We start from the raw sequence: 23,831 nt of genomic DNA, 5'->3' as shown, positions 1-23,831 counted from the left end.
AGATATTCAAACATAAATGCTGTTGTCAGAATTCAGACAAAATCACATGAGGTTAAAGGTCAGAGGGCATTGAACTTTGGTTTAAACTGGGATCATTTTTCAGGTGTAACTTCAGGTAAGAATGATTGTGATGTAAATAAATCGGATAGAAATTTGGTAAAGAAGTATACAATCAATTGTATAAAGAGATAGTACATAGTAAAAGCTCAATTGTGAAGTGTCAAAGATTATTGAACTTCCTTTGTGAAATCCTCAAAGTCAATGGCCATTGTCACAAACATTCTTTGTATGTTAATGCATGGCTCGACATTAACTTTTTTGTTTGGTGGCCCGATGGGGCCACCAAAATCCTAAATTTCAAATTTTTGGTGGCCCGAGAGAAAAATTTGGTGTCCCGAAAAAAACCCAATAAAAAACATTTAAAGTCTTTTTTTTTTAATGAGTCAAATATTTAAGATTTATGATAGTAAGAATTAGAAGTTGGACATATCTACTCATAAATAAACTTCAACAAACTTGCAACACTCACTCTCAGGCACTCATTCAGTCCTTTTCATCCATCCTTTGAACAAATTTAACTGCTAATTTCCGGCGCAAAAAGTTACGAATTTATTGACATACTTTTCCAAAAATTGTGGTGGCCCCAGGCGGGCCACCAAATTTGCCCTTTTTAAAAATTTGGTGGCCCGACTTTCATTTTTGGTGGCCCCGGGCCACCGGGCCACCGTTAGTGTCGAGCCCTGGTTAATGTATGTGTTGAGGATGGACTGATTTAAATTTGCTTTAACACGCATTTCCCATAGACACCTGCCCGAGTATTCTCGGGACTCGTCTTCAAAGGGTTAAAGAGTCACATTTGTTGTGGAATACAGTGATTGTTTGAGAAACAGAGGCATCCCTTTATTTGAATTACTCTTGTTTCTTAACCCATTGAATACTAATCCCAAGTATACTCAGGCAGGTGTCTATTGGAAATTTGTGGTATAGCAAAATTAGCTAGTTCTCAACAGGATATTTTCTATTTTTGTTTTAAATTGACCATACAATTGCATATAGAGGGACCAACGGGTGTGACAAATATGGTATTAAAGCTGTTGTGAGGAAAATTTCACATGATACAGACTCTAAGGATGCATTGCTTGAAGAAAATATTACAAGAAAATGAAAATACCTACTTCATGTGGGAAGAGCAAGGAAAATATCTTCACCTCTCTGTACGGCTCCGAAGGAAATGTGATTAAGTGATTAATTAGTTGAGGATGGAGGCTGCAGGCAAAGGAGTTCAAATGGGATTTGAAGTGTCAGTGGGAGATATAGCCAGAATCAGTTTTGAGCAGGGAGGATGATGTGGTATATAGTTAGAGGGTTGAACAACAAATCAACTTGTCACTACCTTAGCCCCGCAATTGAGGTAGGCGTTCTATGAGTAGGGCAGGAAATAACACAATTTTATACCATCAGCTACATATTCTCTCAAAATCTAATGTCACATGAATCTTTTTCTACCTTTCAATATGCAACTGATGAATGTAGTATTCGATAATACTAATAATTATAAGAATGGTCCTACTGATCCTACAACTTATATTGCTGCATAAAAATGATGACGATATCAGAAATGCTAAATTTATAGTGAAGTAACGATGGACATTATAATCATAATAATAAATCGCAGAGGAAAATTAATGTGGTTTTCTACCACTTAATATATTTTCTGCTTATTGAAAGCCTTAAAATTGCCAATTTCACTGTCTGTCTCTTTGTATGCTTCAGTCATATGCCAGACTAACTGGTTTTTGACATCAACTATATTCGCAAATATATTTTGCAGTGGTTTTATGTTCACAATTAGTTTCTGCTAGTCATTTGATCTTTGCAAAAGTAACAACACACCAAAAATTGCTTTGTGTAACATAACTGCAATGTCAATGCTTTCTCTTAGGTAAGAAATTCCTCAATTTGCTTCTTGAAAAACAAAAATAACAATATCCCTCATTTCCAAGCAAAATCTTATGTTGTGGTTGATTAAAGCCTTTTGATATTGTCTGCAGAGTTTTTTCTCACAGTGGAGTCCAAAGGCCATTTTCTCAAAACAGTGTGTATATGGTAGAACATGTTCATACCATTTCTGAGTTTGGTTCTTGGAAGTATAGTATGACAAATTGTGTAATGCTAGAAAGCTTAGAGTCTGGAGAATTTGAAAATACAAAATCAGCAGAATGATGTTTGGCAACTTCACTGTGGCCTTTATAGTGGCTTGTCAGTAATGCAAATGTATCTGTACCTGCAGTGTATAGTTTATGTTAGATGTCAATCTTCAAGTACGTAGGGACTGAATCACTGGGCAAAAAGTTGTCAAAAGCATACGCATCTTCTTTCATCTTGGGAACGTGGATCCATGTTTTTTCTACCGGTCTTCCTATATTGTATGTCCCTCTGACAAGATTCAGGTGATGGATTTGTAAACACTGCGAATCCCTCTACAAACAGAGCAGACAGGCTTTGCCCATCACTGTGTTTATTCCGTGATTAAAGCTGGATACGGTGACTTGATCATGATAGATAGACAGCATCTTCTTCTCTGGCAGCCATTTCACATTGAAGTTTCTGTAAAAGGTCAAGCCACTGGCTGCCAAGTAATCTCATGTGAACTTAAGTCCAACACAGCTGCACATGATACAGAAATGTAAAGGGTTAAAGGCATAATTTACCATTTGCAGATGAAGCAAAAACTCAGCATCAGTGCTTCAAAATAGTTCTAAGATGTGAGTTAGGGATAGAAACAACCACTATAAAAATTTGAGCCAGTATAATCGATGTTAAGTATCGTTAAATATACGAAATGTGAACAATAGTTATGATAAAAATGTTTCCAGACTAAACCGTCTACAGTTATGGTTTATTGAGAAAAATAGTGATATCTCCTTATATTTTACATTTTATTGCAAAATGTTTACATAGTATGATGTTTTGTGATACAGCTGACCTACACATATGCATCAAACGTGATATCGAGAACAGTTTATAAATCACTGCTCCCAAAGGTAAACTGTACCTTTAAGCATGGCATGGTGATGCTAGTTTTATGTGACTTACCAAGAGTCAAGGCAGACTGCCTCAGTGTTAAAACATAACTTTTCATAAATGTCAAGTTCAGTTTACAAGTGTACTACATGTGGTCCCTGCAGAGATTGTGGGGCATTTTTAAGATTTACTGGCTTTTGTTTTTATTTTCAGTTTTGTGTCAAATGCCTGTGCCTTTATTCATGAATTGTGAAGCTGTCTGTGTGTGGGTGGGGTGTGGGCATGGGGTTTAAGAAGAAATGGGTTAGTATGACTTCTTGTAAAGTTACTCTTGAAAACACATTCTCTTTCACAGTTTGATGTTTGCTTTAAATTTTTTTGCGAATGTAATTATGTTTTGTTGTGGTTTATCAAAATCTGATGAAAGGCACTTCATATTCAACTTCATACTTGCCAGTGGTACGTAGGTATAGATTACAGATTAAATATGTTCAAATGAAAGCAATTTTGATGAACTAAAAGATAGCCCATACAAAAGTCTTAGTCTTATCTTCATCAAGCTCATGTATTTTTTCTTCAAGTTAAATTTCAGATTTCTTTATCATCAAATATGAGCAGATGAAACTACATGAAGCATTTGAAGAATATTCAAATACAAACATTTGTAGTTGTTGATACACAAAGTATATGTTTTATACATCATGTTTTAAATGCACATACAATGTACTGTATGTGAATGATACCATAGTTTTGTTTTTGAGAAACCATGTTTATTTAGTTTATCGCTTTCCTCCTCCCTGTATCTGCTGCTGTTCTGACTATATTCTCACATATTTTTCTTCACCCAATTTGTGCAGCATCCCGTGGTCGCCATGACGACTACAGCGATTCAGACTCGGTAACCAGCTCCACTTCCATTGACAGACCAAGCCGTCATCAGAGCCTCAAGTCCGACCGGAGTGGCGTGAGGGAGGCAAAGCGGAATTCTGACACAAGTGAGTATCCATGGAAACAGACTAATCACGCTCCAGGGTATCAAACGAGCACAGTAGTGTGCTGTTATCAGTTGAATGCATCGATGGTGATGCACCTGTGATGAGCAAATGCATTTGATCAGACAGCCTCCTTTCTGACAGCTAGGTAAACAATAGATCGATGATGCAAATGTTGCAATAATCACAATCAAAATGATCCTTGTTTTTGGTAATTTTGTATTTCCTGATCCTCCAAAAGAAACAGATGATGAAATGTGACCCGCTACAACAAAAGGATCCTAAAGTCGCTGACGGACGAGCCAAGCATGGCCCAGAAAAATGCTATTTTCAGGCCTTTCCTTTGATCATTTAGCTTCGAAATTTCGGCAGATGATAGAAGATACATTAGACTTCAAAATTATGTAAAAACAGAAATCCGAACGTTTTGACAAATTTGGGTAATCTGACTTCAAACTCGATTTTCTCGGCTCACCTGTCAGCGACTTTAGGATCCTTTTGTTGTAGCAGGTCACAAATGTAGAATCCCAGGGTCATACCAGGTGTCTCATGCTCACTCCTGTTTACTTTGTTGTACATTTTGATGACATCTTTAAACTAAAAATCAAGCACCCTTTGCTCACCTTTTCACAGATGCAAAAAGTATGTTTAAAAGTGGTAACTGCAAATAAACACACTACATTTTAAGGCTAATGCATATCACACAAACAAATTCCAACTCCAAAGTAAGAATTTTTTGCTGGGATGTAAGATGTGTCTTATATGATGCTATGTGTCACTGTATGGTTGATACAGTGCTTTTCACTCATGACTGCTGTGCAAATGAATAAGAGATATTGGAAGGATAACTTATTCTCACAGTTCCCTTGGTTCATTTGTGTTTACAACATGCATGTTGTGTTGAGTTTGTAACATTCCAACTGTTTGTGGTGCAACTTGCAAATATTTCTGTCTTATAATGAGATTTCCTGCAGGGCATGTTCACATCACTCCCTTATTTCGTGTAATTTTGTGTGCCTCAATGGCTCCTGGTCATTGACTGTATTATACCTGCCATAACATTTGGGAGGAATGTTCCAAATTAGGCCGAAAATGTCTGGAGAGGGTTGACAACTTGATTATGAACGTCAGATCTGGTGAGGACGGAATATTTGACATCTCCGGCTCACTTGTGAAGTCTCCATTAACAGCATCCTGTTGGTGTATTTGCGTGAACTGGATATCGGTTTAGAGAGAAGCTGTGCTGTCTTGCTTTTTTTTTTGCCCTATATTTTCTTCTCTTACTCATTGCTCATGTTATGACGTACAGAGACATGAAAACCAAGAAAAAAAATAATAACTGCGTACTTGCCACTTCTTAGCATCCGGAAAAGAAGCCAGGGATAGCATCTTACTGATGATAAAGAACATAAATAATCTCCTCGCCGCGGCAACGGGTGATGATGCAGAGGACAGGAAGATCAAGCTCGCGCCGGGGGTCAGGAACCCCGATGACAGCGACAATGATGTTGATGACTCCGTCTTTGACGATGACAATACAATATCAAAGGAGCATAAGATTGGTGAGATACCACTGAAGTGGAATCAGATGGTGGTGGTATACTGAGCTGCACTTTGTAAAGAAAACTTTGCAACTGAAATTCTCTTTCTCACATTAATGCATTCTTTCCTCTAACACCTGGATGTGACTAGGGAGAATAGTAGTAGCCTAATAGTCAGGCTTTCACCTCTGTATCCTTTATGTAAATGGAAAAAAAAGAAATGGGTGTGCTTACATCATAACTTAAAGTGGATATGCTAGGGGTTCACTCTTTAAAGATATTGTTTACCATTGGGAGCAGTGATTTTAAAAACGTTTGAGTTATCACATTTGATGCATATGTGTAGGGCTCTGTTGTATCACAAAACATCCTACGATAAAAACATTTTGCAATAAAGCCCAGAATATAAGGAGATATCACTATTTTTCTCACTAAATTATAACTGTAGACAGTTAAGTCTGGAAACAATTCTATCATAACTATTGTTCGCATTTTGTGTATCAAACAATACTTAACATTAATTATACTGATTAACTTTTTTACCTTGGGTGTTTCTATCCCTAGCTCACATTTTAGATCTATTTTGAAGTGCCAAGCTGGGTTTTTGTTTTATGGTAAACAATGCCTATTAACTCTCAAATTAACCAACAATATGTTTCATTATATTGATACTGACTTTAGGAGTAATCTGGGTAAAAAAGGGGATATGTAATACTTAATACTTCGGGAAGTCCTCTAGGGTATGGCCTAATGTTTTCTGGGTTTTTTTCACTTGTATTACCAATAATTTTTTTTTTTTTCAATTTGTTACATCGCTGTCTAGAATGGTATGCAATATCTTCTCACAACTGGCAAAGCTAGGATGTGTTATCATTAGATTACAATATTCTGGTGATAACTATCAAAACACATCACAATGAAAGTGCTCATGAAATGGAACAACTGTGCAATATAAGTTTTATATCAAAAGGGTATAATCATGATTAAAAGTGAAACAGTCTTGAGCAAGTAGATCACTAGACATAATACTCTGGGCTACATTGAGAATGATGGCTGCCTCTGGGGGTTACATGCATCTCCTCTGGACAAGCTCTGTGCACCATCTGAACACATCGCCATTGATGCTGGACCGAGCACGAAGAGATGCGTCAACAATCTTGTCTGCGCCTCATTAACCCAGTTCCGTGAGAGCAGATGGACGGCCGATAACTTTTCCAGATATTACAGTACCTGGTATAAACCCCCTGGCGGGATTTGCGTGAGCAAACCAGCTACTGACTGGAATGTATAAATTGTGGCCGCAGGTATGCAGAGTGGGGTTACATATGTAGCTTGTAGGCTGAACGGGATGTTGCCATGGAAACAGAGGAGACTGAGAGATGTTCAAATCAAATTTTAGGATTATTTTGGGTTGTGTGGTGGCAGACAAGGTGCTGAGTAATCCATGTTGCCATAGTAGAGGCATGCACATTTTTACCTTTTTCTTTTGAGATGTGTAAAATCTTTACTGCTACTGAATGATGTACATGCCAAACCTGTCACACCTTATGCAATTCATGTGTGATAAATGCATGTAGCTATTTGAAGACATACCAAATGCAATGAAACAAATGTTTGGGATAATGCATTACAACAGTGCATGTACACATGTATCTCTACACAGTAACCATTAAAAAAAAACAGACAGGTATTACAGTGCATTCCTGTTATAACAAATATATTTATAATTTGTAGTACAATGTACAATGCAGTAGAAATTCATGTCCCAAAATTTTCATCTATGTATATTCATGAACTTCTGTTTTTGGGTATTACAAAATTTTGATATAGCAAAAGAAAACTATGTGTCCCAAGGACTTGTAGCAGAGGTGACCTGTATTGGGATTCTTTGCTCTTGTAATGAAGAACTTTTAGATAAGAGGGTGACTGCTGATATGTGACCTGCTACAGAAAAGGATCCAAAAGTCGGGGAGGAAGATTTTCTGAAAATGACATGACATTGTTTCCTTTTTCTTCCGCTTTAATTTGGTATATAACACGACTCATAAAGGTACTCGGTTGCGGAGTTATTGGTGATTTTATGAGACCATGTCAAGTGGTCTAGGAAATCAGCATTTCAAGAAAACCGCCTTCAAAGTTTTCTTTGCAACGCAATAGGGATCACCTTTTGACAATAGAAGGTCTGCTCATAGCAACCTCTGCGATGTTCATTCAAGCTTAACGCCAGCAGTCTACGCACGACCCATCAGTAACCAGGGTGCCTCGCGCTGACCAATAAGATTACTCCCTCGTTGCTAAGGGGCAGAGTCTAGCTGTGGTGCTAAAACCAAATCTTCTGACACGTTTCTGTTCCATTGAAAGTCAGAAAATCATGGCCCAGAAGAAAACGCTAATTTCAACATTTCTGCAGGTGATAGGTGATACAATACATTAGACTAAAAAATTATGTCAAAAAGAGAAATCTGATTGTTTTGACCAATTTTGTTGATCTGACTTACAACTCAATTTTCTCGGCTCAGCCCTCAGTGACTTTAGGATCCTTTTGCTGTGGCGGGTCACATATAGTTGCTTAACTTGTTGAACTGTAAGCCTCCATGCTTAAAAATGAATTGGTGTGAAATGAAAAAAGAAAAGAAAAGAAAAGAAACGAAATTCAGTTTCCCTCTGGGACAGGTGTGTAGGCCTACATACAGTATGCTAGCAAATTGCTGCACCATTGTTCTGATATGTCAAGTTGAATTTAGAGTGTACATTGTAGTTTTGTGTTACACCGGACACAACAGTGGGCCAATCTTTGTCTTAGGCAAATCTCTATCTCTAACAGGCAAATCTCTATCTCTAACAGCTATATGAATGTTCTTTTTTTTTGGGGGGGGGGGGGAAGGGAGGCTTCTGTTTCTTTTATAGTGACTCAACAGTTTTTCACTGTATGTGTGTTTGTGTGTGCACTTGTTTAATTGAACCTAACAATCTAGGTTCACTTTTGCTAGGAGAAAAAAAAGAAAGAGGTTGATGCCAATGTTGCCAAAACTTGTACGTTGTCACCTGTAGCTGTGACAAGATTGGCAAAGCTGTCTGTCATTTTATTGCACAATTTTATCTTTCTTTCTTTCTTTCTGAATGTCAGAGACCTGTGTGGTTGTCAGTGTATGACGAGGTCATTTTGAATGCAAAATCATGTCACATGTTATAAAGAGAATTAAAGTAAATATTCGAATGCATAGAAACAGATTGGTTTGCAGGTCTGCAGGGATTTTTGTGTAACTGTGGATACAGGTAGTGTTGCTGCTAGGTAGTATGAAACTGATCACTTGGACATGCTTCATACAACTTGCGCAGATAAGTGTAGTAACAGGTCATACGACTTCTTTCACAATAATAGAAGAACGTTGCCGGAACTATTGCAGCATCATAAAACATATATTGTAGCATAAGAAATATTCTGTCTTTATAAAATACAATTTTCATAATTTTCTTTTTCTGCGAGACACTGATTGTGTACCTTCAAGTATCTCTGGGATTTTTTATATTTGTTGGCTTTTGTGTAACTAACCTGACTTAAGTATATTTCATCTAATCTCACAAATATTATTATCAAGAAAAATTGACATTTTTTGTTTCAAATCTCAGATATATGTTTGCAATTGTACTTATTTTCACTGTGTGTTCTTATTTTGCACCTTTAGCACTATCAATTAAATTCTTCTTTTTCCAATTGATATTTTTCACATATATTTCTGACCACTTCTCCTGTGTTAATCACTTGATGTGTGAATGCCCTAATTACAGGCTTATCTTGGTAATCACTGCATTGAATATGTCAAAAACTTTAATATTAGAGATTTTTTTAATGTTATAGAAGACAATCACCCTACAAATTATCAATAATTTAGACAGAAAATATTGTAGCAAGTCAACTATTGTGTGTGAGATTACCAAGATAAGCTTGAAAGAGGCAAATACATATTTGTTGTAAGTGCTCAAGTTCAGGTTCATACCCTTGTTTCTTGAATTCCGCCTGTTATTACAAATCTGGGTCACATACTCTTTTCTTCTGAAGGGTGCGGCCGCAGATCACAACATTTTTTAAAGCAGAATGGGATCATGCATTACATTTGTGTTGTAATATCATTACAATGTATTCTATGTGAATTATGACAGCAGAGTGTCATGATAATAGGAGAGAAATTTTGTTCAGTATTAAGAACACAGATATGAACTCATGGACAAATCTTTGATACACGTAAATGTGATATGTGATGAAAGTTATTGATCATAATCTCCATAATATTAGGGTTCTAGAATGAAGTCATATTTGACATAAAAAGGCACATAGAATGAGGTTCACTCGCATGTTTTTAGGTCATCCATGGGATAACCCGTTGAGGACGGACTGAGTTTGTCACAACGCGCAATTCCCATAAACACCTGCACGAGTATACATGTACTCAGGAATTGTCTTCATTGGGTTAAGGAAGGCAAACTTCCATCAAAATGTTTCCTCATCTGTTTTGATAAAGTCATATGAGGAGTATATGGATTCACTTTTGAACCAGCAATGCCATGCAATGCTGATGCAAGTACTTTATGTCATTCATTTTATTCAAATCTAACCTCAATATTTTTCAGCATTCATGAGAAGTATTTCTTCTCCATCGTATGAGAGCATCTATTAATATACCTTTAATGTGGCTTTCCTTGATTTTGTGACACAAAGTTCTCAAACATTATTACGGTAATGCCTTTGACAACCTCATTGCGCAACATATGTTTGTCTCCCTTTCCAAACAAATGCTCTCTTTGCCCTAGAAATTTGTAAAATGTTTCGTAAGCTGTGAACATTGTCCAAAGTTTCTGACACACAAAGAGTTAATCGTCCACCTTGCGTTCTACCCACCTTCTGTGTCACCAGAGTCCAAGACACCGGAGCCACCTGCCAGGTCGCTATCAGAGAGCAGTGCCAACAGCAAGCAGACGAGGGATAAGAGAAAACGACACAATCAGACCATCACTGCGGAGGATATTCACAAGGCGAGCCAGCTAAAGGTAAATGCTGCTATGCAAAATGTCTTATGCCAGAGCATTTAGAGTTTACTGTTTTAAAGCAAGTCTTGTAAATGAGGTAAGTCTGTTGAGGGAATATCGCACTTCCAGGCAGCAGCAGACAGCCCCCTGTGTACAGGCCGGCAAATTTTCATCAAATTTTCTCTCTCTTTTCTTATCCAGGTATTACCGATTATTATCACTGTGCAATGAACTCTCTTTCACTTTGTCAGTTTTGAATAATAAATTAATCATATCATTACATGAATAGGATATGATATGAAAACTGCACTCCCATTTTGCTATAATGCCCTAGCACAGAAAAATCTTAGTTATCACAATTCCCTATCAGTTATCAAAGTCATTTTGCACCATTCTCATTTCTACATTCACAGACAACTTCAGAACCGACCACCTCTGCTACAAAAAGTGAACCTCAGGAGAGCAAAAAATCCTCATCACCTTCCCGGAAACCAACACCAAGTCCTCGAGGGATTCCATCCTCACCGAAGCCAGCTCCTAGGATCATCAAACCTCAAGGTGAAACCGAGGCAGAATCTCCACAGGAACCCTCTCCAAGAACTCTCAAACCAGGTACTTTCAAAATAGAGACTGTGACAAAGACTGAGCTTCCCAGCGAAGCGAGTGCACCAAAGAAGCCGGGAGACCAGAGTGCCACAACAAAGAGGGCGCCGTCACCATCGAAGGATGCTGGTAGGAGAGATAGCGGTAGTGCTGACAAGAAGGTAGAGAAGAAGAACACTCTAAGCCCTGCCGCAGCGAAACATTTATCATCATCAGATTCAGAGTTGGATGGAGCAAGCAAGGTCAGACTCAGGAAGCCAGAGATTCCAAAGGTACTGCAGGACGCCACTCAGCAGCGAAAGAATTCCAACAGTAGTGAGTCATCGGTGTCGCCGACGAGGAAGGTCAGAGGGGGGAGCTTCTCACAGCAGTCAACAGACAGCGATAAGAGTGGCAGCATCGAGCGGCCAAAATCAATGCCGCTAAAGGACGTTACAAGAGTGAGTAGTAAAACTGGTCAGGTTAAAACCAAAAGTACTGCAGACAAGACGGGGATCGATAAGGGGGTACCGTCATCTCCAGAGAAGAAGAAGTTGACAAAGACACGGTCCTCACCTGAGCGCAAAGCACACAAAAAGTCTGGACTGCCCAGCTCACCGGAGAGGAAAATGTCATCTGGGTCATCCTCCTCAGCCTCCTCCAAGGCAGGCCAACTTGATAAGAGGAGTTCTTATCCACCTCCTAAAACAGCTTCTCTGGATAAGAAAACGCTCTCCAGAAGGCAGTCATCGCCGGAGAAAAAACTCACAAGGCCTCCCTCACCAGAAAAGAAGGTCACCAAAATCTCTTCCACGTCCTCATCCTCCTCATCGTCATCAGAAAAAAAGCTTGCCAGGCAAGCATCAGTGGAAAAGAAAACCACTCGACCGTCATCATCACCAGAGAAGAAGGCGACAAGAACAACATCCCCAGAGAAATCAGTGAAAAGGACGACGTCTCCCGAAAAGAGATCATCAAAAATTTTGTCGACCGAGAAGAAAGAAGCACGTCAATCTTCGCCGGAGAAGAGGCCATCGGTGAAGCGAACGACATCGCCGGTGAAAAAGTCTTCCGCGATGAAGGACGGGGAGAAGAAGCCTGCGAATGGAACTATGGCAGGCAAGGCTCAAAAAGAAGCAGACAACAAGAAAAGGAGCGAGGCAAAGACAAATGGTGTTATCAAAGAGAAGACGAGCAAAACATCCAAGAAGAAAGACGAGGATCCAGCTCCTGTTAAGGAGGAGATCATCCCGACAAAGGTGGAGGTCGTTGAGGAATCAAAACCTCCGCTTCCAGAGCAACCACCGCCCACAGTGACTGTGACCAGAGTGGCCCCTGCTCCAGACAGGAAACCAAGTCAGGCCAAGCGGCTCAGGAGCAAAACCATTGAAGTGGAATCACCTCAAAGATTTGGGCAAGCAGGTCAGTTACTTGCATACTCCTTGTTAACATTTTTTTTTTTTGCATATTGTAGGATGCAAAAAAAAAATACATACATGAAAGTAAAAGTCTCTACAAGCAAGTACTGCTAGCCTTAACAATGATTTTTAGCATTGATGTGTGTGACTGTACATACAGATGCTATTGTACCATTATCTTTACCTTGATCACTGTATCATTATTGTCATTGGACATATATCAAGCCATGGACTTCTCAAATATGGCACAAAAAACTACTGTAATTTGATATTTTGCTTTTCAAAAGGTATATTTGTAAATAAGAAAATAGATTTGATGGATTGCCATTTTTGTCATTTTCACTTCCTTTTCCTAGTCAATTTTAGATAAATCAGATGAAAACAAAGTATATGTATGGGCAGAGCTTAGTCATTGGTGATACTGCCATATCAAATCAAATATAGACAAATTTTCTGTATTAGGAAATGTTCCTTTTTATCCTTACGTCATTGATAACTTCATCCATCTGCAAGATAACTTGTGAATGTTGTACCTAAATTTGACCAGTCACTGACCTTTTAGTTTGAAATGAGAAAGAACCTTTAATATGGGGAAGATGATGCAGAATCAAGTTTGTATTTTGATTTCAGACCCCAAGAAGGAGGCACTGGCCACCAAAGATGAGGATCTGTTTGCTATGATGCAGCTCAGGGCTCAGCAGATCAAGGAGGAAGAGATGAAAGAAGGGAAAGCCAGCGAAGAGGAGGAGGAGGAGGAGCCAAGCAGCGTCTCCGAGGAGAGACCAGCAGATGTGATCAAAGTGAGGATGAGTTCTCCCTATCAATAATTACCACTTTCCCACTGCAAGAGGAGGAATGATGCTTGACTGAATACCCCCCCCCCCCCTGCTTTAAAGTGGAATATTCTATTAACTATTTATCATAATTTGCAATTTTGCTAGTTGACTGTGTATCAAAGTATTTGTCCATGTATCCCCTTTAACTTCAATGAGAGGAAACATTTTTACATTTTTGATCAAATTAACATGTTCAATCACACTCAGTAGTAAATCAGACGAATGAAGGATTCTAACACATTCATCTTTATAGGTGGTACATTTGTGGCATTTTGATATTTGATATTTATATATTTGATGTTTTAAATTTTGCCAGTAGACTGATTTTGCAAAATTAAGTTGGAGAATATATTCCTCCTGTGCTACAAATACACAGCATATTTCTTCAAATGTTGGTTATCATTGATCCTTCCTTTGAGAAGGATTATACTTTTCTTCTCATTTTGTCGGTCATATTATTTTCAAACATAAATGCAATCATTCTCAAAATTGTCTTACATGTTTTAATTCAAATCAGGAGGTCGTTGGTTTGAATCCATCTGGAGTATGTATGCCCATGATTTTTTTTTGTTGTTGCTATGGCTACTACTAAAACACTGCTTAATTCAGTGTTTATCTATGTTGATGAAGGGCAATTTGTCAATCAGTTGTGACGTTTCAGTGTCACAATATCACACATAAGTAGTACTTTACATCTTATCATAGCAAGCATTAAGTATTTCCTTTGTCTGTCCACCAGTATTCCTTCCTCTGTCCTCTTCAATGATGTGGAGGAAATGCTATTTTGTTGATATTCAAACAAATCCAGGTGGAAAGAATGTGATATTATTCTCTTGAGGTGTTCATACTTTGATTTCAGGTCTCCCTGAAGGACCGGATGCAGTCCTTTAAGGCTAAGGAGGCTGAGAGTGCGGCCATGCCCCAGCCCAAACAGACACCAAAGAAGACTCCCAAGTTTGAGGTCATCACAGACAGGAAGAAGACACCACCTCCAAAGTAAGATATTTGACAATGGGACCCATGAAACCTAGTATGCTTCCAGATGAAATTGTTGAAATAAAGAACAGTGGTGATACAATATCTGTATTGGTTAAAATAAACATTACTTTTAGGTGAAGTTATCTAGAAAAGGCATGTTAGATGAATTGCTTTTTGACCATTTTTGAACAGTAGAACATGTTGTAAAAGATAGGACTTTGTTTCACAAAATGCACAGAAAGTTACACAGGTGGTTCATTCACTTACATTGTTTCCCAGCATCATATGTTTAGAAAGAGACAGATAGATATATACAAACTTATACATAAACTGTATATTTAATGCCTGTTAGTTCTGGGTACAGTGAAGGTGATTGATTTGCATTTCTCACATCCTTAAAAGTAGAAGAATATGAATTACTCTTCAGTCGTCATGGTGAAGATGTGTATTGTAAAATTGGCTAGGGAATTCTTGCAATTTGATTGGTCAATTGTCATGTAATCATTTCTCACTGACTGCATGCATGTTTTTCTTTCAGTCATACCATTTTCCTTCATCATTGGTCCAATAATTATGGGATGTATGATTTTTTTCCATTTACCTGATAAGTACCAGATGCATGATTTGTCCATGCATCCAGTATAAACTGCTGTTAGCATACAGTGTAGCCACAATTTTGGAGTTTTCAATACACTTTATAAAACACATAACTCACTGTTTCATCTTTTTTTGTCTTTTTGTCTTTTTTTTTTTTTGGGGGGGGGGGGGTTCGTGGTTTTTTTTTTCTGTGGGTCAGTAGGAATTGTATATACACAGGTACCTACTTGGCTGCACCTTATGGGTTCAAACAATTCAGAGGTACTTTGAGTACATAATTCTTATCAACCCATTCAAATATGTGAGTCGTATGTGTGGTGATAAATGCAATTTGCATTCCTTTTCTCTTTTACCTATGTTTCCAGAGTTGAATCAAGTGAGGAAACCAAAGAGAGTGAGGAAGAGGCTGACCAACTTGCTAGCCTGAGCCTCTCAGAAAAGATGAAGATGTTCACTCAGATCTCTGCTGCCAGGAAGAAGGCTGTGGAAGAAGAAGCCTCCAGGGTCAAGTCCAGATCGCAGAGGTTCCACCGGACGAGGGGTAGAGAGCGATACCAAACCCAGCCGGTGACACCGGAAGAACTCACCTCAGCCTCATCGCTTGCCAGAGACATGGCAGCGCAGGCAGAGAAGGAGCAGAGAGAGGGGGAGGAGGAGAAAAGCAGCGAGGGAACTCCGGAGAAGAAGGATGAAGATATCGCAAGGGAAATCAAGAGGGAGGAGATTGAGGAACCGATGGATACGCAGGAGAGGATCCGAATGGAGATTCAAAAGGAGAAGCTGAAGGAGAAGGCAAAGGAGGAGGAGTCTGCGGAGTCGGATGACAGCCGACTTCCGTCGATGGCAGAGGAGGAAGAGCAGCCTCCAGATATTCAGGAGGATGAGTACTCCAAGTTGTCACTGTCTGAGAAAATGAGACTCTTTAAAGAGAAATCAGATTCACCCACTGTGCCACCGCCCAAGGTGGAACCTCCGAAGAGAAAACGTCGCAGTGAGTCGCGGTTCAGGACGCAACCCATAACAGTTGAGGAGGTGAAGAAGGCAGCAGTGTCACCACTGGCGAAAAGCTTTTCACGCCCTCCCAGTATGGAGATCTTGGGTGCTCTTCCCCTAGCTGGACAAATTTCATTAGTCTATGGAGACAATTCTACTGGTGCACCCCCTCCAAAAGCAAGTGACAAAGATACAGCAGAAGTCAGAAGGGGCTCCACTACAAATGTTCCCGAACCAAGCCCGACAAAATCAGTACCCAAGGTGTCGGAAAGTTCAGCTAAGCCCCAGTCTTACAAGGAAAGCGTCAAGAAGCAAAAGAATTTGGCTGCTCTGATTGCGAGTGAAATCAAAGAGACATCACAGACAATTGATGGTGAGCAAGATGGGGATGCATCTCATCCGAAATCTGAGGCAGTGGATGAGAGCATCAAGATGGCAAGGTTGGGTCTTGAGATGTCATCGCCTGTTGACGAGGAAACAAGTGTCCATGGAACCTCCCCCACTGAAAAAACAAAGAAAACTCCATCTCTGCCAGAGAAGAAGGTCAAATCACCGCAGTCCTCACCCATCCCGCAGAAGAGGACCGCGAGTCCAAAGAAGCAGTCCAAAGTCTCAAAGGGCAGGGAACCCTCTCCGACATCCAGTCCTGAGCGGAAACCCAGCAAGCCCCAGCCACACCCGAGAAGTCCTCAAAAGATACGCCGCACCAACGGAGCTTCAACGTCCCCGCAGCTCACCAAAGACGCATCGCCCACCTCGTCCCGCAAGGCACCCTCATCTCCCGCCCCACCTCCGAGGAGATCCAAGATGGGTTCGCAGGCATCAATGAGGCACCAGGACTCCAGGGATGGAGACATTTCAAGTGGTGGTGAGGAAGGGAGGTGGATGAAGAATGGCACCGCTGCACCGTCGTCCTCGGAGCAAGCTTCTCCACAGAGGGACAACAAGGTAAGAAGGGTCTTTTGTGGTACTGTTCCAGTGTGTGGGTAGTGATAATATTGATGCCTTATTTGCAAGAACCCTACATCATTTGTTATGAGCATTTAGGAGTTGAAAAGTGCGTCATCACATTTCCCATATAAAGACATAATCATAAGAGGAAGATTACTGTGTGTAAAATTGAGTTTGCTGATCTAATAAGTTTTCTAACTTTTAATCATTTAAAAAGAACATTTTCCTTGCGGTGAAGTAGGCCAGATATGTATTGATTTAAAGGACAAGTTCACCTTCATAAACATAAGGATTGAGAGAATGCAACAATAATAGTAGAACACATCAGTGAAAGTTTGAGGAAAATTGGACAATCGATGCAAAAGTTATGAATTTTTAAAATTTTTGTGTTGGAACCGCTGGATGAGGAGACTACTACAGCTTGTGAGTCATATGCGTACAACAGTATAAAGAAAATGTAAAAGAAAATTCCACATATTTTCACTTTTTTCGCATAATAAAAAAGCACTTGACTTGCCTCTTTCTAAAGGCGGGGGGAATAATATTACCCATAACATTTGTCGGTAACGAGTCAGGGGAATGTGTACTTCTTTCAAAAGATGGAATTTTGTGAAATTCTCTTTATATTTTCCTTATATTGTTGTACGCATGTGACATCTAAGTTATACATACACTGCAGTAGTCTTCTCATCCAGCGGTTACTGCACAAAAACTTCAAAAGTTCATAACTTTTGAACGGATTGTCTGATTTTCCTCAAACTTTCACTGATGTGTTCTACTAATATTGCTACATTCTCTCAATCCTTATGTTTATGAAGGTGAACTTGTCCTTTAAAGCTAAGTACAAGGTGAATCAATGTCTATCCTTCCTCTCCTTTTCCCTGATTTTTATTGTTTGTTTGTTTGTTTGTTTGTTGTTTGTTTGTTTGTTTGTTTGGTTTTCTTTTTTTTTTTCTTTTTTTTTTCTTTTTTTCTTTTTTTTTTCTTTTTTTTTTTGGGGGGGGGGGGGGGGGGTAATCTAAATATCTTGTTAGTTAAAGCCAGAATGAACACACCTCATCACACACCAGCATTGAACAAACTTGTGTACCAGAGTTGACACTGTAGGGATATTTCCAACAGAGGGCGACAAATGTGTGGCCTGTATTTGAGTGCATCAGCACCAACACCAGGAGATTCATACTGTAACTTAACCTGTTGAGGACGAGTTTCGAGTATACTTGGGCAAGTGTCTATGGGTAAATGAGTCTTGTAGTAAAATCAGTCCATCTTCAATGAGTTAGATTTGAACTCAAATGAGCTGCCTGGAAGTACATTGTATTACCTATCACTTCAAAAAAGCTGTTCTTATAATGACTTATAAAGGAGAATGTCAAACACTTAAACTGGAATAGAACTTTGCATTTTTAATGAGTCTTTTTTTTTGATGAATAGCAACATTTTCCCAATTTTATTTGAGTAAATTTAAGTAAGTTAATGTGTTTGTGTGTGTGTGTGTGTATGTGTGGGTGTGTGTATGTGTGTGTGTGCATGTGCATTACGTAGCAAAAGTTTTAGAGAGGTGATGATTTAAAACAGCTATATATATTCAGGACTGGTTGCTTAACAACAGATATGGTGTCTTAAAAAATACAAATAGAAGAAAGAAAATACATGCAGCCAAAATAGAATTAAGGCTCCTGGATTCAAGGAGAATGAGCAAAAGAAAACACAAAAGAAAAAGTCATTTTAATGGTGTATCACAAGAGTTTCTTTGTTTTTCACCAAGAGGACATCTCAGAGTTTGCTTTGTATGTTTGCTTTCTTTTTGCTTATCTATTGTCTTAATCTGTGATAACCATCCAATATAATTTCTGTCACTCCAAAGGCGGACCAAATTACGGAAGATGAATCCAGCTCGGGGTCGGAGCCAGAGGTGCGAGCGCGCGTTTCACCTGTTACGGAAGAACACGTCGCCATCATCAAGAAGAAGCACGCGCAGAGAAATGGAGCGGAGAAGCGGGACAGGTAAGTCCAGCTGTTTGTTTGTTTACTGATTGAATTAGTGTGTATGTTGAAGTTTTTTTCTTTCTTGTGTGTGTGTGTATAAGTTTGTCTGATGGTGTTCCCACATGTTTGTGTGCTTATGCATTTGTGAGTTTTGTTCTTTTCATTTTGAATATTTTCCATGCTTTTTATGTTGTGTGTATTGTGACATCCTTGCATAACGTGTGTTTTAAATAGCAGGGTTAAGATTGATTGCTGCAAATTCTTGAATTTTTCTGAGCCAGTGGAAAATGAAAAATATCAAACTTCTCAAATGCTATAGATTGCTATGGAAACAGGGAACCATACTTATTGAACTGTTTCTAACAAGAGATGGCGCTCTACACCTATGAGTCCAGCAATCTGGCACACAACAGTCTTTTGTATTGGTGTGCTTACTGTGTGATAGGGAGGTAAATATGCAAAGAGCTGAAGTACATGAAGTCTTTTTAATTGTTAATTTATTTGTTTATTTATTTATTCATTTTATTATCTAGTTATTTATTCTCTGCTGATGATTTACAGGCAGGAACATAGTTGGAAACATTTTATCAGTGTAATTTCCCTTTTGTGTTTTCCAATCTCTTACACTTTTGTGCTTTCCAATAAAGAAATGTATTATATCAATTTTCAGCAATTTCTCCATTGCATTGTGAATTCAATTCAATCATAGTTTTATTTCCAATCAAGAAAATCAAAACATAGCACAAAGTATACATGACATGAAATAATATTGTTCAAGCATTTGCAAAAGATTCATAAAGGATCCGAGATAGATAACAACATATAAATATTATATATATATACAATAATTAGGAGGAACAATACATGTATACTTTGTGACCGTGCGGAAAATAGATTCGATTATGGAAAATAGTGATCCACTAAAAAGCAAAGCTTGTGGGACGTGGATCGCTAGATAAATAATGAGTAAATAATATATTATTCGAGGTTTTTTTTTTTTAATAACTATTGTATTTGATATAAATTATTTAAGTCATTTACAAAAATATACATGTAGTTATATTGAGATACGCAGGTCGGGGAAATGCCACTGTCTGTATGAATGCCACTGTCTGTATGAATGCCACTGTCTGTATGAATGCCACTGTCTGTATGAATGCCACTGTCTGTATGAATGCCACTGTCTGTATGAATGCCACTGTCTGTATGAATGCCACTGTCTGTATCATGTGTGCTAACATGATGTGGTGAGGGAGAAACTCTTGTGCAAACTGCTTTAACCACACAAAAGTAAAATGATCCCCAAAAGTTTGTCTGCTTATGAGTGTTTTAGTTTGCAGATTTCTGTGAACAGTGATGCTTAGCAAATGGCTAATGCGTCTCATGCCTAGCATTTTTATGCCTCCGCCCGAAGGGTGCCGGAGGCATTTTTAATTACTATCAATATTATATGTTTCCAGAAATTTCATTTGTTTGGTATACATGATCTTGAGTTGGAGAATGTAGCCAATTGGAATATTACAGTCATAGTTGTAAGATTCAGCATAACAACATATGATTTTTACAAGTTGTAAATTGTAAAAGGCATATGAAAGAGAAAGAAAAGGAAAATGCTGAGTAAGAAAACAAAAACAAAAATATAGGATAAGACAAAATAAAGCAAAAGTCATGATAGCAATAACAACAAATGGAAAAGCTTGAGATATAGAGAAAGGGGTAGAGAAATAGTAAACAATCAATAAAGTGAAATAAATTAAAGCAGAGGAAGACAAAAGTAACAATTACAATACCAACAACAACAGATGAAAAAGCTGGGGGGGGAGGGGGGGGGGGAGGGGTTGAGAAAGAGAACATTCAATACGACAAAAATAGTGATGGTAATATGAACGACAACAAATGGAAAAGCTTGTGAGAGAGAGAGAGGGGGAGGTTGAAAGAGAACAATCATGCAATAGAATTCTCCAGTGTCAATTTCAATTTGAACTGAACCCTGTGATTCATTGTAGGGAGATATTACAGTGCTGAAACCCCCCTTGGTGAATCAATGTCCGCTCCAACATTGGATTTCAGCCAGACGTCATAGAGCGAATCGGTCGGAAAGGACAGAGAAAGTCATGCCCTCTGTTCTACTTTTCAAACCAGTGGTCAGTCACTTGGCTCCTGGCCACTGCTAATGACCAGTAGAGATGTCCAATCATGCACACTTCATTCGTTTCTATTTTTTGTCTTGTTCTGTTTTTGTGTAAAGACCCCGAAAAACTGGTGCAGTGGTGTAGATTTCGTTTCATTTCCAATGTCTGAGAGATTCTTTTGGTGTCATCTCCAAGATTGGCTGGATTGTTCAGCAAATCAGGGGTCAAAGGGCATTTCATGTGATGAATTCTTACATTGTGGTTGTACAAAAGATGAATAGATGGCAAGTATGCTGTATATTCATAATTGTTTTGCACAAAACAGATGCATACAATGAGATGTTTCTATCTGTGGCAGAAATCCAGAGATGAAAATGGAAGAAATAATCAGTATAATGAATTTGAAATGATTACTGCAGTGGATTAATGATAAGCATTGTTTTTAATACAATTTTACCCAAAAAAAAAAAAAAAATCAATATGCAATACTGTATACGCTATAATTTTTGCGTACATAAATTTTCGTGAATTGCCGCTGTCACACATTTTCGCGAGTGGTTAAATTCGCGATTGGGGGACCAGAGAAAATGAAGTGGCAAAGAAAGTGTGAATTTTCAACTTACTAGCAAAAAGAATGATACTAGTTATACACTGCATGAAAAAAAACTTGCCAAACTCTGCTAACTAGTAAGTTAGAATTCAACATTTCTTAAGTGGTTAAGTCCATCGCGCTAGATTTCTGACGAGTGGTCCCCTTGCGATAATGAATGGATTGGCTCTCTACAGTATTCGTAAGTAGACGTGGACGTGCTATATGTAAGTAAACAAGCTTAGCCAGTACAGTATATGGTCTGTTCGGTAAGCATATGACATGGTATACTACTAGTACTGAAATTTTCGTATCATCAAGGCAAGGGATTCATTTTGGAAGGTAATATTTTCGCGTGTTGTTAAATTCGCGAATAGCTCCCGACTCGCAAAATTCGCGAAAATAAAACCCCCGCGAAATATATAGCGTATACAGTATCTGAATGGTATGAGAAATGTCAGTGTAACAGATTGCTTTGCAACATCTGCAATAACCATCTTGTATCTTGATAATGATACCATGGATTGATGATAATAGTGAAAGTGATGATTACAATGTATTAAGTACTTGCTTGTATTGAGTATAGTATATCCGCATTATCTTTATTCTTCATGAGCAGTGCAAAGTGCAAATCATGAATATGACAAAAAAAGTAGTAGATTGAAATGGTGTATCACTTTGTAGAGTTACCTTGGCTGTTGCCAGTCTAGAGTTCTGCTTGTAGAGATTATAGATTCTACATCCATGAGACTAATCTCTCTTTTCAGTCAGCTCAGCTGAGGTAAAGAGATTATGTAATGTGTCTGGGAAGGGGACAGTTTTAGTCTCTTTATTAGTCACATGACCTCATTGAAGATGAGGGAAGACAGAAATGTTGTAATCGCATTTCACTTCTTTTCTTGGCACTGAAGGAGTCTCTAGAGTTAATAAGGTAGTGGGGGGGGGGGTACTTTTCCCTTGCCCAGTTCATATCACCTCTGTATCACACTTCTCATGCACAGTTTAATCTTCACGTGATTAAACCACATTTTGTTTGAACTCATGCAAAATATTGCGAGAAGTATACTGCTTCCACCACTGAGTGCACCGGTAGTGGTTGACATTCTGCGAAAATCTCTGAAGTGATTACGTGGTTAAGTCTGTCCTAATGTTTCTCATGAGGGTGATTCTAGGCACTTTAAAAGTCATATACCCCTTTTGCAAACATCACAACATTTTGCATGGTTGAAGAATATTGTCTTCCAACATCTATAAATTCTTTATGGTATCAGAAAAGAAATGAAAAACTAACCCCATGTCACTCTTGAAGAATACACTCCCACTTTGTAACAAGAGTAATGGTTGGAAGGGGGGGGGGGGTCTGAATATGTTCACTGAAAATCTGCAGTATTTTTTCCCCTCCATCATAAAAAGTTTCAATTTTATCATTCTGATGAAAGGTCTGCATTGCCTACCTCTACAATATAACAGCTTATGAAAGGAATTTAATTTTCAGGGTTGCAAAAGGAACACACAAACTTTGAACACTTTAAAATGAAAAGCTGGTAGGTGTACTAGTATCATCATCTTTTTTCAGTCTTACCACTTGCCCATTAATCATGACTTGGCACAAACACCCATTACCTCACTGATTACCTCATACAAAAGGCATTTCCGTACAGATGTAATTTATGGCATGATTGGTCCCTCTAAACTGTGGGTTAAATGCAAAGTTATTTTTCCTTTCATTTTCTATTGTTTTTTTTATGAGTTTGAAAGACATTAAAGTTCTTTATCTAATAGTGGACACAAGACAAAGTTTATGAGAGATATTGATTTCTTTTGATACATTATTCTCACCTCATTTTATTGGGGGGGGGGTATATTTTGTGAGCCATCAGCTTTCTTTCTTATGTGTTCATTGTTTACCATAGTTTTTAAAGCTGTCATATTTTTTTCTTTGTTTACAAACTGCTGTCATATTCATCCTAATCGTCAGCTCTGTGAACAGTCTCTTTTTAAGAGTTTCCCCCAACCCACCACCCTAGCTCCCCCCCCCCAAAAAAAAAAGAAATTAAAAAGAAATCTGATGACTATTTCAGCATAGATCATCCCCTAATGAGATAACCTGGTTGGGGACACAGCCCAAGCATGCCACTGATGAGTGATAGTAGTCATGGCATGCTGACAGACATGGCAACACTA

General features: G+C 38.5%; 1 protein-coding gene across 1 annotated transcript in view; it reads left to right on the top strand.

The window, feature by feature from the left end:
* LOC139738294 (uncharacterized) overlaps positions 1–23,831 on the top strand; it is a 150,763-nt gene that overhangs the window by 42,154 nt on the left and 84,778 nt on the right. Inside the window, exons 6-12 of the mRNA XM_071648935.1 lie at positions 3,882–4,019; positions 10,470–10,603; positions 10,996–12,586; positions 13,213–13,382; positions 14,278–14,414; positions 15,359–16,934; positions 18,805–18,944. Of these exons, the coding sequence (XP_071505036.1) occupies positions 3,882–4,019; positions 10,470–10,603; positions 10,996–12,586; positions 13,213–13,382; positions 14,278–14,414; positions 15,359–16,934; positions 18,805–18,944 (3,886 nt within the window). The remainder of the gene's footprint in view (positions 1–3,881; positions 4,020–10,469; positions 10,604–10,995; positions 12,587–13,212; positions 13,383–14,277; positions 14,415–15,358; positions 16,935–18,804; positions 18,945–23,831) is intronic.

This window comes from Diadema antillarum, unplaced genomic scaffold (assembly GCF_040938485.1).
Source record: "Diadema antillarum isolate AM-2024a unplaced genomic scaffold, OU_Dant_1.0 seq00000733_RagTag, whole genome shotgun sequence".
Lineage (NCBI taxonomy): Eukaryota > Metazoa > Echinodermata > Echinoidea > Diadematoida > Diadematidae > Diadema > Diadema antillarum.
This window is presented reverse-complemented; position numbering and strand designations above follow the sequence as displayed.